The sequence below is a fragment of the Ictalurus punctatus genome, chromosome 1 (genome assembly GCF_001660625.3).
Source record: "Ictalurus punctatus breed USDA103 chromosome 1, Coco_2.0, whole genome shotgun sequence".
In the NCBI taxonomy this organism is placed as follows: Eukaryota; Metazoa; Chordata; class Actinopteri; order Siluriformes; family Ictaluridae; genus Ictalurus; species Ictalurus punctatus.
The window spans coordinates 21,497,019-21,511,567 of record NC_030416.2 but is presented as its reverse complement, the minus strand read 5'-3'; the positions used below and the strand labels follow the sequence as shown (position 1 = coordinate 21,511,567).

General features: G+C 38.1%; 1 protein-coding gene across 6 annotated transcripts in view; it reads left to right on the top strand.

Annotated features, from left to right (window-relative positions):
- Positions 1-14,549, top strand: part of map7d1a (MAP7 domain containing 1a) — a 52,498-nt gene that overhangs the window by 18,877 nt on the left and 19,072 nt on the right. For 4 of the 6 annotated variants that reach the window (XM_017475417.3, XM_047157211.2, XM_017475400.3 and 1 more), the window contains exons 2-5: positions 3,983-4,135; positions 11,386-11,454; positions 11,890-11,910; positions 14,352-14,515. In XM_017475417.3, coding sequence (XP_017330906.1) covers positions 3,983-4,135; positions 11,386-11,454; positions 11,890-11,910; positions 14,352-14,515 — 407 coding nt within the window. The remainder of the gene's footprint in view (positions 1-3,982; positions 4,136-11,385; positions 11,455-11,889; positions 11,911-14,351; positions 14,516-14,549) is intronic. The other 2 variants (XM_017475425.3, XM_017475409.3) reach the window with 1 other exon arrangement.

Sequence of the window (14,549 nt, the reverse complement as noted above, 5' to 3'; positions counted from 1 at the left end):
TGATTTCACGGACAGCACTCGCTACTGTTTCCGACCTCTAATTTCCAATTTTAAAGAAAGAGCATGACGGGACTCTGGAATTCAGAAGCAGGCTCGTTTGGCAGCGCTGCTCCGTAATCTCAATTTGGCAGGGTTATTTATCTATCTATCTATCTATTTATTTATTTATTTATTTGGCAAGACTGCTTTTTGCACTTAGTAAAAGTCTAACACACCTCAAATCGGAAATTGACAGACAGCGACCGTATATATATCTCGGATGGAAATAACGACTCTAAACAGAAGCGCCTCATCAAATTTATTCTGTCTGATCAGATTTCAGCATTTTATTTGCTGTGTAGATTTTCCCCAACAGATCCTCACTTTCAGTCTCTTCTACAGAATTAACTAACATTCTTCGAATGTCTGAGGCTGAATGAGGAATTTAATTAACCAACATGGAAAAATGTGATTTTAGAGTGTGCTGTAATCTTAATGTTGGGTTACATTATTAATCTTGTAACAAGTTTTAAGAGGGAAAACTCTGCCTCGAGCGTGTGAACTGCCTGTGGATGAGTTCACTTCTCTCTGAACAAAGCAAGAATTATGACCTTGCCATGAAGCACAGCAAGATAGTGTTTTCAGTTAGTCTAAATAACACCATCCCCCACCCGTCTGTGTGTCTGTCTGTCTGTCTGTCTGTCTGTCTCTCTCTCTCTCTCTCTCTCTCTCTCTCTCTCTCTCTCTCTCTCTCTCTCTCTCTGTGTGTGTCGCATGCCCATATTTCCACAGTTATGTACTCTTTCCACCATTGATTGCTTGCTAACATGGAGGCTTTTTTCTGACTCAGCTCATGAGTATTTCCTTTTATTGATGAAATAGATGGATACATGTTTGTGTGTTTGGATTGGAATCTCAGGCAGTAGCTGTTTTATGACCAAATGAGCAATTATGTGGCTGTGATAAGAGCAGAGATTTTACATTGACTTTATCATGTTGTAGAACAGGTGCATTGTTCTTCCTCTACAGTTTGATCAAAGGTGCACCCCATGGGGAAAAAGAAAACAAAACTTTAACTGTTGGTATTTTTTTTTTATTGCAGACGTGCATTCTCAGGGGTGGACAAATCATGAATCATTAGCTAGCCCACTGGGCAAGTGAAACCGAGTGAATATTATTATGTATCATGTAAATCATATTCAAGAAATAAATCTGTCAGCCAGTGGAACTGATTTTACAGTTAAAGGGGCCCCTGGTTGCAAAACATTTGAGTTTGTAAGAACAATTGAAATGTTCTTACTAAACAGACAGCAAGAAGAATTTGTGCTGGGCATTATTTTTGCTTTCAAATAACTAGATGCCAATCTCACCATCATCAGACTTTGCAAATACAATATGCTGAAGTCTTTTTTATACCTTATAGATAATATCTGATGGAAACTTCACTTGGAATGGCCTCAGGTGGTTTATTCTATTCTGGTTTAAAACTTATTCATGAAGAGTTTTATTCTGATTGAGCTATTTGATGGATTTACTGATTGTTATGCTTCATGTAAATGTAGCAATTGCCAGTGCATTGTGGGGCAGTTTAGTCTGTAGACTGATAAATAGAACCACCTCTAGTGAATTAAATTATTCATTAAAGATAAGTCTTCTGCTAAAGGTTTAGGATGAAATTACACTAATATTGAAATCTGGGCTGCAGAACCAGCCTTTACATTGCCTTGTACTTTGGGAGACAAATCTTTCTCAAGGTCCCCTGCAGTCTCAGCGACAGAACCTTTTATGTTTGGCTTCTAATCGTTCTCAGTCGAGACGTAATCTGATATGGAGGCATATTAAATGTTCTCTATGAATATGTAAGACATTTATGTATGAGTGTTTCAGAAACTACTGCAGAACCCCCATGTAATCAAAATCTTCAATTCCTCAGGCCAAAAAAAAAAAAATGCTTTCTTGTGTTCAGCAGTGTCTCAAGCCACACCTCAAATTCAACAAAGAAAACAGTATCACTGTGCCCAGAGGATAATCTCTCTGGAAGGACCACATCATGTTCTTATTATGAAGGGTTCACTATAACATTGCCACAGGAGGTTGCAACAGTTCCGGTGCAGGGAGTATTGTGAGTTTTATTGGGTAATTTTATGGAAAATATGATGGAACAGTATTACTTACAAAACAACGCCTTGTTTTATTTCCGTTCAGTTTTTCTAAAATGAGCCATGTTTATGTTGGAGGGTATTGAGGAATATTGAATGTAATAAAGGTCTTTGCAGTGCTTTATATCTGAGATCTATCTTTTATGGGTTTACATGACTGAATAAGAGAGAAGGGTTTGGTAGGATTGTCTGAGAAAAGTAGGCTGATGCCATATTTCTTCAGATTATACAGGGTGTCCCAGATGTCTCCATACATAGGGTACTATGTTTGCCAGCACCACGTGGGCTGTGCCTTCGTTAGTGGATGTTCGTGGTCGTTCACTTCTCGGTTGGTCTGCAACTCTTCCAGTCTTCCACTTTTTTCCTGATCCAGCCAGACCGAAGGCCTTCTTAAAGGCTATATGAAAATAATAATATATAAACCAAGTATGAAAAATTTTGGAAGACCTTTTTGATAATTTTTAATTTCCCCTATGTATGGAGGCTTTTGGGACACCCTGTATATTCAGGGACTGTTAATACTACCAACAGTACAATATGCGTCTCTCTCTTTTGATCTTTTTACATGCACAATGTTTGACCAGAAGTAATTTCTTGTTCTGGAAAAGAATCCTTAATCACTGGCAATAATGCACAACTGAATCCAACTAGTAGAAGTTGATCTTGATTTGGCCTCGACCGTTTAAGGCTCAGCTAGTCCGGATATCAGATCTAGGATCTGCTTCTTATTCTTATTATACACTACACTTTATAAACACTTCCAGTCAAAAGGGCCCACTAGATTAAATATGTACAGATGGGTGACAAAAGGAAAAACCATCATAAAGTGTGTTAGTAAGGTGTTGGGCCATCGTGAGCTGCAGAACAGCTTCACTGTGCTTTGAGGTAGTTTCTACACATCTCTGGAACTGAATGGATGAATTGTAATTAAGGGAGGAACATGATTCTTTTGAGAGATATTCCCTCAGTTAATGTTTGGATGATGGTGGTGGAGAGTGCTGTTGGAAATTTCCATAGTTGGCTGATTTTTTTTTTTTGTTTGTTTCTGTTGGTGTATTTGATAGATTTTTGGGTGAACCCACATTTGTTACATTAACATAATCAGGAAATAGTCAATAGAGACCAATGTAGCAGGCTTTGTGTGTACTTATGTTTTTTTTTTTTTTTTTTTTTTTTTTTCCATTGTTCGACAGACTGCTTGCGCCCTTGTAACATTGAATGACTTGAATGCCTTAATTATGAAGATGAGGTCGTGACCGGTTATGCTTTTTCCTCTTCTACTGTACTGAATCAATGCTGGAATTCTACAGAAGTTCACTACTGTTCCTCTTCAACTTGGCAAGTTCTGCTTTGCTGGTTTTCTTATCATTAACATGAAACTTGTGTTGATCTGAGAGGAAAGCAAGATGCTTTGTTAGGTTTTGGTGCCTTAATTATGAGGACGAGGTTCTCATCTATATCATTTTCTACTCTGCTGAATCAGTGCTGGAACTGTAGAGAAGAGGCACATGAGCCAAGTTGGCAAGTTCTTTATGCTGCTCGTTGTGCTTTCTGATGTCGGTGATCATGTTAATGTGGGAGAAAAGCAAGTCGCATGTTGTCATCTCTACTGAATGTGATCTTGGTGCAGTGATTTGGTCTAGTGGGTTTAAAAAAAAAAAAAAAAAAAACTTCTGTGACACATACACTGGTGCAGTGATGGAAAACCAAATAATTCTAGCCATTCTCAAAGCCCTCATTAAAGCACCTTGATGTTTATTTCTATGTTTAAATGCTTCCGTTTGTATCTAGAGTTATTCCTCTTTGTGGCGTCTTCTTACATTCTCTTACCCTGTCTCTGTCAGATTCCCCCAAATCTCCAGACCTAAAATCCAATACAGCTGCATGTGAAGAGTCAAAGACCCCTTCAAAGAAGGATGCCGAACGTCAGGCTGTCACTACAAGACCAGACGTCATTCCAAAGTCACCCGGAACACCCAGTCCCCAAAATAAAAAAGGTAACTGTGCAGTCTTCATGGGTGTTGGAAGTTGTGGTTGTACAGAGTCATATTCCATTAAATAGTTTGAATATTGTTAGTTAGTTTCAGTGGAACAGAGGCGCAGCACATATAGCATTGGTGTCTCACACTTTCAGGGTCCCTAGTTTAATCCTGAGCTTGGGAAACTGTCTGTGTGGAGTTTTGCATGTTCTTGTAACATATTTTTGGGTTCCCTCCAGGTCCTCCAGTTTTCTCATGTCTGCAATAAGCATTCTGGTAGATGGATTACGGATAAAGATGATGAATGAATCAGTGAATGAATGATTAAAAATAAGATAAGATAAACTTTATTGATCCCACACTGGGGAAATGCGCTCATTACAGCAGCTCAATTGCACACAACACATTTAATCAGAAAGTGTGATAAGTCTAGACTTAGTTCACATAGATCTGCTCTCCAGCCTGTCTCCTTCACAGACCAGTATTTCTTGTCATTAGTTTCCATTCAAAAGTCCCGAAAGAAAAGAGAAATTTTTAATTAAACCAGAATGTTTTGGGTTTTTTTTCTACAAGAAAGTTTTCCATGGACTAGCTACTGTAAGTGCAACCATAACTAAATTAAAAGATAATTCCTCATTAATGTTGACTGGTGAAGGCTAATGCTGATCGACCTAGCCTGGCACCAGCTAGCTCAGTCTTTAGGAAAGGACAAGCAGTGAAACTCGACTGAGCATCACATTTCATTATCCCGTGCCAGCTGGATGGATTTAACTCAACCCTGTTCTTCTGCCATGTTTATACAATAGCTTGATTTGTTTAGATCATGCTATTGATGAGTTTGGGTTTGAAAGGAGAAGCCATGTATTTAATGCATTTTGCTTCCCTCACATCATTTTATCTTGAAGTTCATTGATTAAAGCTAATAGCTTGAGCACCTAGATGAGTGAATTTGCTTAAGTGGATTTTGTAACTATATCCAGGTTTCAGGATCAGCACCAATGTGTTAGAATTTAACTTGAAGCAACACTGTGGCCTAGCTTGTAGTGTACGATATAGCTTTTACAGTGGGGGAAATAGATATTGAACGCATCAACATTTTTTTTTTCAGTAAATATACTTACAATGAGGTTATTCACATGAAATTTTCACCAGATATCAGTATTAACTCAAGAAATCCGGAAAGATAAAGAATTCACAACATTAAAGTCCATAAATAAAGTTGTGTGTAATAAAGTGGAATGACACAGGAAAAAAGTATTGAACACGCTAAGAAAAAGCAGCTCTCCAAGGCAAGGTAAAGCAAGGAACCAGCTGAAATCCATAAGTAATTATACCCCCTATCTGTGAAAATTAATAGGCCAAATAAATTAGGCCATCATGTCATCTGCATGCAATGAGTGATTTAGATGAAACTTGACTGTATGTTTGATCACAGAGGCTGATCACATGGATGTGACTATTGTGTGTCACGGTTATAGTGCCACCAACTGGTAGCAGGAAGTGTCACTTAAAACAGACTTTGCAATAGTCTTCTTAATATTTACTCGAATAGCTTCAAACATGGTCGGAATATTTTTGAGACACAGCCCATGTAAAATTGCGAAAGCAGTCTGGATATCTTGGTGGTGTTGTGGTAACGCTTCAAATATTAATAATCTTTTTCTTTGTTTATTTGGGTGTTTTACTGTACAGCACTCGTTTCACTATGAATTGTTTTCTTACACCCACTGGGTGGCGATGGCACCGCTGTGCTAGGGCCCGTCACTGCTTCAGCAGCTATATTTTCATGGAAGAAATGTTATGCCAAAACATATATATATATATATATATATATATATATGCATGTGTGTATATGTATATATGTATGTGTATATATGTATGTGTGTATGTGTGTGTGTGTATGTATGTGTGTGTGTGTGTGTGTGTGTGTGTGTGTGTGTGTGTGTGTGTGTGTGTGTGTGTATATATATATATATATATTATACATTATACATACACACACATACTGGATTTCACGTCATGCTGTGTGTGAATTAAAAAATAAATAAATACTCCGGTGGAAACGTACACAGAATATACAGTACTAGAGTGAAAATATGAGAGTTGTGTCAAAATATTGCTCAATGAAAGTAATATTAAAATTAATATTAAAGTGTTCACATGGAAATGTACTACTTTACTAACAAATAACCAGGTTCATTAAAGGAACATGAATGTAGGAAGAACAAATAAGATTAATAGCAGTATTTATACAAAGCTGTGGCATTCATACGGTGTGTTATGGATTTAGATTTCTTACAAATTTAGTCGATTTCCACTAAAGTCTAGTAACAATACATGTAACAATACATGTTTTTGAGCACAGATGAAGTGTCATCACACAGACACTTTTAAACCGGTGACACAATATTTTTTTTCTATATTGTTGGTGCATTGTGTCTGTTCCTGAATGTAACATATTGTGATGTATGCTTGCTGTGAGAATGTTATAAGAAGAAGGTGTGCATGAGTGACCTTGAAGCTCCTGCAGGTGAAAGCCAACAGTGTGCAGCGTGTCTATATGGAGTGTCCGGTCAGCAGCAGAGAGAACACGCTGCTCTGCTCCTCTAATGCCAGTTTCACTCCTGCACACACAGCTGGTGCTGGTTGCTAGGGAGACGGTCTCCTTGCTGGTGCTAGGTGGCCTGGATATACCGGTGTTAATGGATTAAACATTCCTTCTGCTTTTAAAGTGCTGTGCTCCTGTGTTGGCTACCATTTCGTCTTGTAGTTTACATCCTGCAGGGTTATCAGTCTGGTACTAATGGTATCCAACAGACAGTACACGAAAGTACCCTATAATTATTCATAATCACATAATTGGCATCGCTTGCTGCAAGTGTTAATCCCCTCTCTAATGTAACACATGCATATCTACCTTGCACAGAGAGCCCTTATTTCACAGGTAATACACTTTGCCCACTAATAAACAAGATTATGCCAGTGTAAACAGATAGACTGGGAGTTCCTTAAAGCTGCATTTACAAGAGTGTCAAAAACACATAATTGATGTAATGAAAACAATGTGCTGACTGACAACACTCATAAACCTTTAATTGAATATGCACAGACCATACCATGCATCAATCAATGCATATTTCATCTGGAACTGATCTCTTCTCAGGCACACATAAAAAAACCTGGAAGTACGTTAATGTGTTTTCTGACAGATGTGAAAAAATCCCTGAGAAACACAGTCCAAGGGATTGATCTGGTTCTGTAACTGAGGAAGAGAGATGGAGTTAGAACTGTCAGAACAAGTTTCATTATTCAAATACTTGTTTCTTCTTCTTCTTCTTCTTCTTCTTCTTCTTCTTCTTCTTCTTCTTCTTCTTCATCTTCCTCCTCCTCCTCCTCCTCCTCCAAAACCAAGATATCAAAATTAAATATTTAAGATCCTGTGTGTCTTACTTTTAACATGGCACACAAACATTTTGGGAAATTGACTCTTATTGGTGTGGAGAAGGGAATGTGAATGGAAGCTTGTCCTTTCCAGCATACTTAATTTTCACATGAAATATTTCCTCTTACATTTACAGTTATGGCATTTGGCAGACGCCCTTATCCAGAGTGACTTATATTTATCTCATTTATACATCTGAGCAATTGAGGGTTAAGGGCCTTGCTCAAGGGCCCAACAGTAGTACCTTGGCAGTGCTGAGACTTGAACTCCTGACCTTCTGATCAGTAACTTTCCAGTGTCACCTAAAAAAGATTGGGGTCCCTTTTTAGTCTTCATGTCGTCTCAGGGAGTTTTTCTTTGCCACTGTGACCTCTGACTTGTTCATTAGGGATTAAAAGCTATGTCCAGATTACTTTAAAACTGCTTTGTGACTAGGTTTATTGTTAAAAAATACTATAAGCATAAAATTTTATTAAATTTCATTAGGGATGTAACTATGAACACACTGCAACTCCATTTTGTTATATACCCCACTGACTATGTTTACATGGACAGCAATAATCTAATTATTGACCTTATTCTGAATAAGACAAGGAGCTTCCATCACAGGAATTATCAATTTTCATGAACATTAGTGTTTTAGGTTTTGTTTTTATTTATTCATCGTTTGCGTCAGTCAGTACATTTACATGGACAACAATAATCTAATATTAACCTGATTAAGACAATACTCTAAGAAACTACCATGTAAACAGCTATTTTTGATTACCTTAATCCATTTAAAGTCATACTCGAAGTAAACACAAATCGAATTAACACGTGGAGTATTCCTGTTTTAGTCGCATTAACGACGTGTATTACAGACATGTAAACACCTTAATCACACTACTAATGTCATGTGAGTTTTTACCGCATTTTGCGACAGGACACGATGACACACGGCAGTGCTAAACTGTTCTACGGCAAACAGGAGAGCATGGCTGAGTCCCAAACCGTGTACTTACCTACTAAATAGTAGCCGTAACACATGCAAGTACGCGGTTTGGGATGCAGCCCATGGCTTCAAACAGTCGTCTATTTGCACGTACAGCATGACAAATAATTAACTGCACTTGAAGCTTTCAGAACATTAAAAATTAAAAACACCCAAAACTATATACGGTACTATAATGAAGACTAATTGTATGTTAATACGTGAAATTTTGGAGGGAACGTCGGAGGGTGTGGCCCGGTGATGTAATGATGTGTGCCGTTAATCGATCTGTGTTCTATAACATGTAAAACGGGAACATGAAAGGAGTATTCTAAAAGGGACACATGTGAACACCTTAATCACAACATTATCTTTCTTTCTCTTTCTGTGGTTTATATGATAAAACTGTGTTGTGCCAGTAGTGATCTATATTGGGTGTTCTATATTGGGTGGTCTAAAATAATAGACTAATTAATATTTAAACATGTTTGAATAATGAATATTTCAAATGATTTTAAATTCAAAAGCAATTTTAAAGGATTTTGACTTGCCTACTATAATACAGACCCTGCTGCTTCTCAGCATTTGCTGTTTTTGTGTCAGTCTGCTTCTTTTTCTGGCTTGGACTCAGTGACTCATCATGATGAGCATAGTCTGCTCATCAACTCTTGCAGCTCGTGGGACTCTTCAGCTTTTTTGTATGCTATAAATGGCAGCCAAAGTGGAGCACAGACCACCAAAAAAAACCTGTCTGTAGTGTCTTCTAGTGTCTTGTGTTAATCATTTATTACAAAAAGGGAATCCAATTTAATTTTGTTTCTGTTTCTTTTAAAATTGAAGCCTGAAGCTGTTCTGTTCTTTCCTTTTCTGAAATGGGGAAAAAAAGAAAATCTGTTTCTCCATGTGATGTCATCACTCTGACGGGCATTTGACCCATCTCCTAAATACCTAACATTCACAGACTTGATTAGCTGGAGGAGGTGTGTAAGTGGGTCAGTTTCTAGTTAATGCCAATTCAGCCACTTAAAGCCTAATCTAGCTGCTCCCTCTAGAACCAAAACAGACCAAAACAATGTGATTAGTGGTTAAATAACTATTTCAGTCAAAACGGAACTTAGTTTCCTCTGACCTCAAAGGTAATCACTCATTTAAGACATTTGGCATCCAGAATTTGCTGCTTTAGTTTTGCGCTTGAGTTCTAAACGACCATGCCGTTTCATTTTGGGCAAACTACATCTTTAATGTTCTGCTTCCTGTAACAACAAGGTGCATCATGAGAAGGTAATCTTCTCATGTAATTTTCTTCTCATGTAATCATCATCTCGGTAATTTAAATCTGACCGTATTGCGGCAACTACAGGACAGATATTTAATTGAAAGAACAGTTTCTTTGGAACCTAGGATGTGGGACAGGTTTGTTTCTGTTCTCATGTAAGGTGCAGCCGCAATAAAAGTCGTTCCCTCACCAGCATCTTTCTCTTTTACGCAGCTTGTCCTTTTTAAATGTAAAATTCAACAATTATACATCTTTCTTTGCTGAACAGCACTTTTTAAAACCAGTTCATTAGATTGTATGGAGCATTTAGCATCCAAATGTATGAGCTGTTGCTATAGAAACAGTAATGTATTCGAATGAGCACATTGAGCATGTTGTTCAGGTTTCTTTCCTCCAAGTCAAAACTAATGTTCACCTTCTGACCAATCGGATTTGAGAACTCTGCTGCACTGTGGTACTGTTAAATGTTACTATTGGAGCAGGTTTGTGTTTTATTTTGTGCACCTGTGTGATGTTGACTATTTTAGCCCAGAATTTCAATGCCACCATCATGGCTGTAACATGTCCCATAACATGAAAGCAGAAGAGTCCTTGGTTACTATGGCGATGCCAGGATCATGTATTGACAGGTGCTAAGCTTTATAATGGTGTTTTTTTTTAAAAAAAAAAGCACAAATGTGAGAATTTTTATTTTAGCGGTGACTCCGACTTTAAATGGATGGCTCAGAAGTTAGTTTTCAATAACCGCACGGCATTGACTGTAGTATCGGCTGCAATCATAGGTTTATATTAATGCACTCGTTCTAATATGCTATTGTTTATATAGTAACAGCTAGTTCAACGGCATGTATGGCGGATGCTCTCCATAATCTAAGCTTGATAATAAATGGATTATTATTTAATTGTTTATGGATTTTTCTGTAAGGAGATGTTTGTGGAAGAAGTCTGGGGTGTCAGTGCTTCATGAAAGTCAGTAAGGGTTCTGCTATGCGAGAGGCTTCGGGACCAAGGACTTTGCGTTGTCCTGTTGCATGAAAAGCTGTATTTGTTGTCTTTTTAACTTCATGAGAGAGAGGAAAAGAGAGGCTGCTGTAACATGAGTAATAACAAGATCTAGCTTGTTTCTCAGACGTTCCACAATAATTATAAATGGAGAAAAGTATGTTGTATGATGTGGTGTTCTTCAATTAATAGAAGATATTGTAATCGATGGTGCATTTTGAGGTGCTGTATAAGAGGAATAAAAACCTTTTGGGATTTGCTGTTCTAGGAAAATAATGACCTTCAGGATGGCATCACACCACTCCGTCGTTAATTTATTTTCCTATAACAGCATGCTCAGTCATGTTTTATTCCTTCCTTAGAGTTTGTTAAGCTCCTCTGTGGAAATGTGGTGTGAATGACGCAGCGCTGAGAGTGGAGCCCGTCACTGCTGCCAGCCCCTGTGCTGATTTTCAATGTTTTATAGCACTGCAGATGTGAGTCTGGACTCGTCTGCACAATACCTCCTCTCATGACTCTCTCACTTCCTCTCCGTCTTGCTCACGTTTCCTGTCTCTCACTCTGTCCGTCTCTAGATGCAGTGAAGCTGGAGGACCGGCAGAAGCTGGCGAAGGAAAGGAGGGAAGAGAAGGCTAAATCTCTTGGTAAGTGAACTGTGGTTTTCAAGAAGGTGCTGCCTCCTGCTGGTTGTGTGAGAAGAGCCTGCACAGTCATTCAGCATTATAAGTCATGTTAATGAATTCATCTTTTTTCTTTTACTGATCACCCCCATTTAGCTGGTTTTACTTGTTTCATTCAGTATGTCCAGTTTACCTCATGAAAGACCCCACATCTGTCCTTTCCAGTATATGACAATAACACAAAATCATACAGGTTTTTTTTTTATTTGTCATCCTTCCTCACATCTTAACACACCAAAAATCCCTTCTTGTATGAAACCTCCCCTGTGTGTGTGTGTGTGTGTGTGTGTGTGTGTGTGTGTGTGTGTGTGTATGTACGTACATACATACATACATAGCAGCAGTGCACTGCTTTGCATGATTGACAGGTGCTCTTGTCTTCTCTGTCTCACTCTCCAGAACAACGTGGCCAGTTTCAAGGTAAGTCCCTCCCTCAGTGTCCATAGTGGTGGTGGTCATTAGTGTTTTGGTCCACAATCAAGAGCCTGATCTACTTTCTCCCGTTTTGGGTTCCTTCAAGTATTCAGCTGTCTAACATACTTTTTATCTCTAGACTCACAAATCATTTCCTCTGTTTCTCTTTTCTTCTTCTGTGAAATCCAAAATTACTGGTCACCTTAATAGTAGTAAGGAAAATACGTCTTCATATCATTTACTAATGATCCTTCTCTGGGCTAAGCAACCTTTACTTGCTCAGTAAGGCAATCATTTTCTTAATTTCTGTAGAACATATTTAGATGTGTTTCTTCATACCATTAACAAATGCAAATGGTGGATGTAGTTCTTTGTGCAACCTTTACAGTATGAGCTGAGGGCTGGGTGAGTTTAATATAGAAAATAAGAAGGCGGCTCATAATCTGAGCAGGATGTTTGAGTCAGTACAGATGTATAGATATAGGTATAGATATATAAAGATATACTGTATAGTATAAGAGTGTTTTAGGGACCGAACCAGGAGGTACACGAGTGCACCATATTTGGATTCTTTGCCACATAACCAAATGTGATTTGTATTTCAGAGTTTTGTTTTGGTATTGCGTGAGTGTTAATTTCAGTATAATTTACTTAACAATCTTAGTCATGGAAAAGCCTCTCATATCCAGACTGGCTTGGCTGAAAAAGGTCTGAATTTGATTTTTTTTTGTTTGTTTGACCTTTAATAGTGAAATTAAATAACTTGGTGGTGTTCATTCCATACACATGACTACATTATTATTATTATTATTATTATTATTATTATTATTATTATTATTATTATTATTATTATTATTATCATCTCTTCTGTTGATGAGCATGGCAGATAGTATGTATATGGTGAAACATATATAATTAAAAAAAAGTCTAAATGTAATATTTTAGACTAAATTATAACTTGTACATGTCTGCACATTGTGTAGGACTATACTTGGAATTTTCTTGGGGGATTTTTAATGAACTGTTTATCATTTTGTATGATGTGTACCTTTTTTATAGAAAAACAATATAGAACAGACATCTAGGTCACTACCTTTTTAATTAGACCTACTGGTCGACTAGTAATAATGAATAGTTGTGCAACCCCTTAATACTGTATAGGCTATATCTGTTTATCAAGTATTGAAATTATATAACAGAAAGAAAAAGATTTATGAGGTTACACGATTTTAACTTGTTTAAATGTTCTTGCACTCCCATCTGCATTTTTTATTTCTTTTTTCCCTCTAGTGTTTCAGGGCTGTGAGATTGAGACCAGTTGGCTGGCTGTACAGAGTACAGCCACTGTGCTATGCTATTGTAATGTGAATTCTAGATAGCGTGAGCTGAGTAGTGGGTACTGAGTAGCTGTTTCAGTATAATTTTTTTGTAAGTTTGTGTAGGCCAAATAATATGATGCAATGGGCCATATTTATCCCGGAAGGCTTGAGTTAAATACATGTTGTAAAACCTTGTGAAGCCTTGTACATAAAGCCAAGTGTTGTACTTGCATCGGTGGAAAATAAGCTTGCCGCCAAGGACATTTTCTATCATTATAGTTTTTTTTTGTATTTGGTTTGGCTAATTATTTGTGCTAGGATTCACATCTGATACAGTTCAGAGGATGTGGATGAACTCATGCCATTAAAGACATATCCTCGTAGGTCAGGGGCTAAGAATAATGCCAACTGTTAGAGAGGAGGTAGTACATCGAGTTGTTAAAGCAAGAGAAATGGCACACAATGGTTTTAATTAGTGGTATTTTGAGTGTTTAGTAAAAAGGTAGGGCTTTAGTCTTTATTTGAAGATGGACAGTGACTCTGCTGCTCAGACAGCCTGGGGAAGTTCATTCCAATACGTAGGTGCCATGACAAAGAAGAGCACTGATTCAGGTTTTCCTAGTAGTCCAGCTATAATAGACACTTGAAGAGAGAGTGGTGTGGAGCAGGGTGTGATGAGTGCCTTCATGTAGGTCAGGGTTGGTCTGTTGTTGGCTTTGTAGGCAAGCATCAGTGTTTTAAATCTGATGCGGGCAGCTTGAGGAAGCCAGAGGGGGGAACGCAGGAATGTCCTTCAGCTGCATTCTGCATCAGTTTCAGCGATCAAATAGTACACAAGGGAGACCATCTGGAGCATGTTGCATTAGTCCAATCTTGACATGACAACGGAGTAAATAAGCACCTAAATGGTCAGATCCTCCTGATGTTTAATGCAGCACATTAGACTGAGAAACGTTGATGTTGCTTAGATGTTGAGGAAGAGATTACTTTGTTGAATACACTTGTATTCATGAAAGCCTGACTGTTTAAAGTACAAGTTTAAGCCCAGATAGTGGTCCACAAACAGAACTGTATTTGTTTATAACTGTGAAGCACTCAGACGCTTTCTGTCCGTGTCTTCCTGTGCAGCTGCTAAGAAGTCAGAGTGGTTGGAGAAGGAGGAACGGGCGCGGCAGTTACGGGAGCAGCAGTTACAGGAGCGCAGGAGAAAGCTGGAGGACCAGAGGCTGAAAGCTGAGAAGCGCAGGGCTGCTCTGGAGGAGAGACAGAAACAGAAACTGGAGAAGAACAAGGTGAGATCTGCTCTTCTGACATCCAAGAGGAACC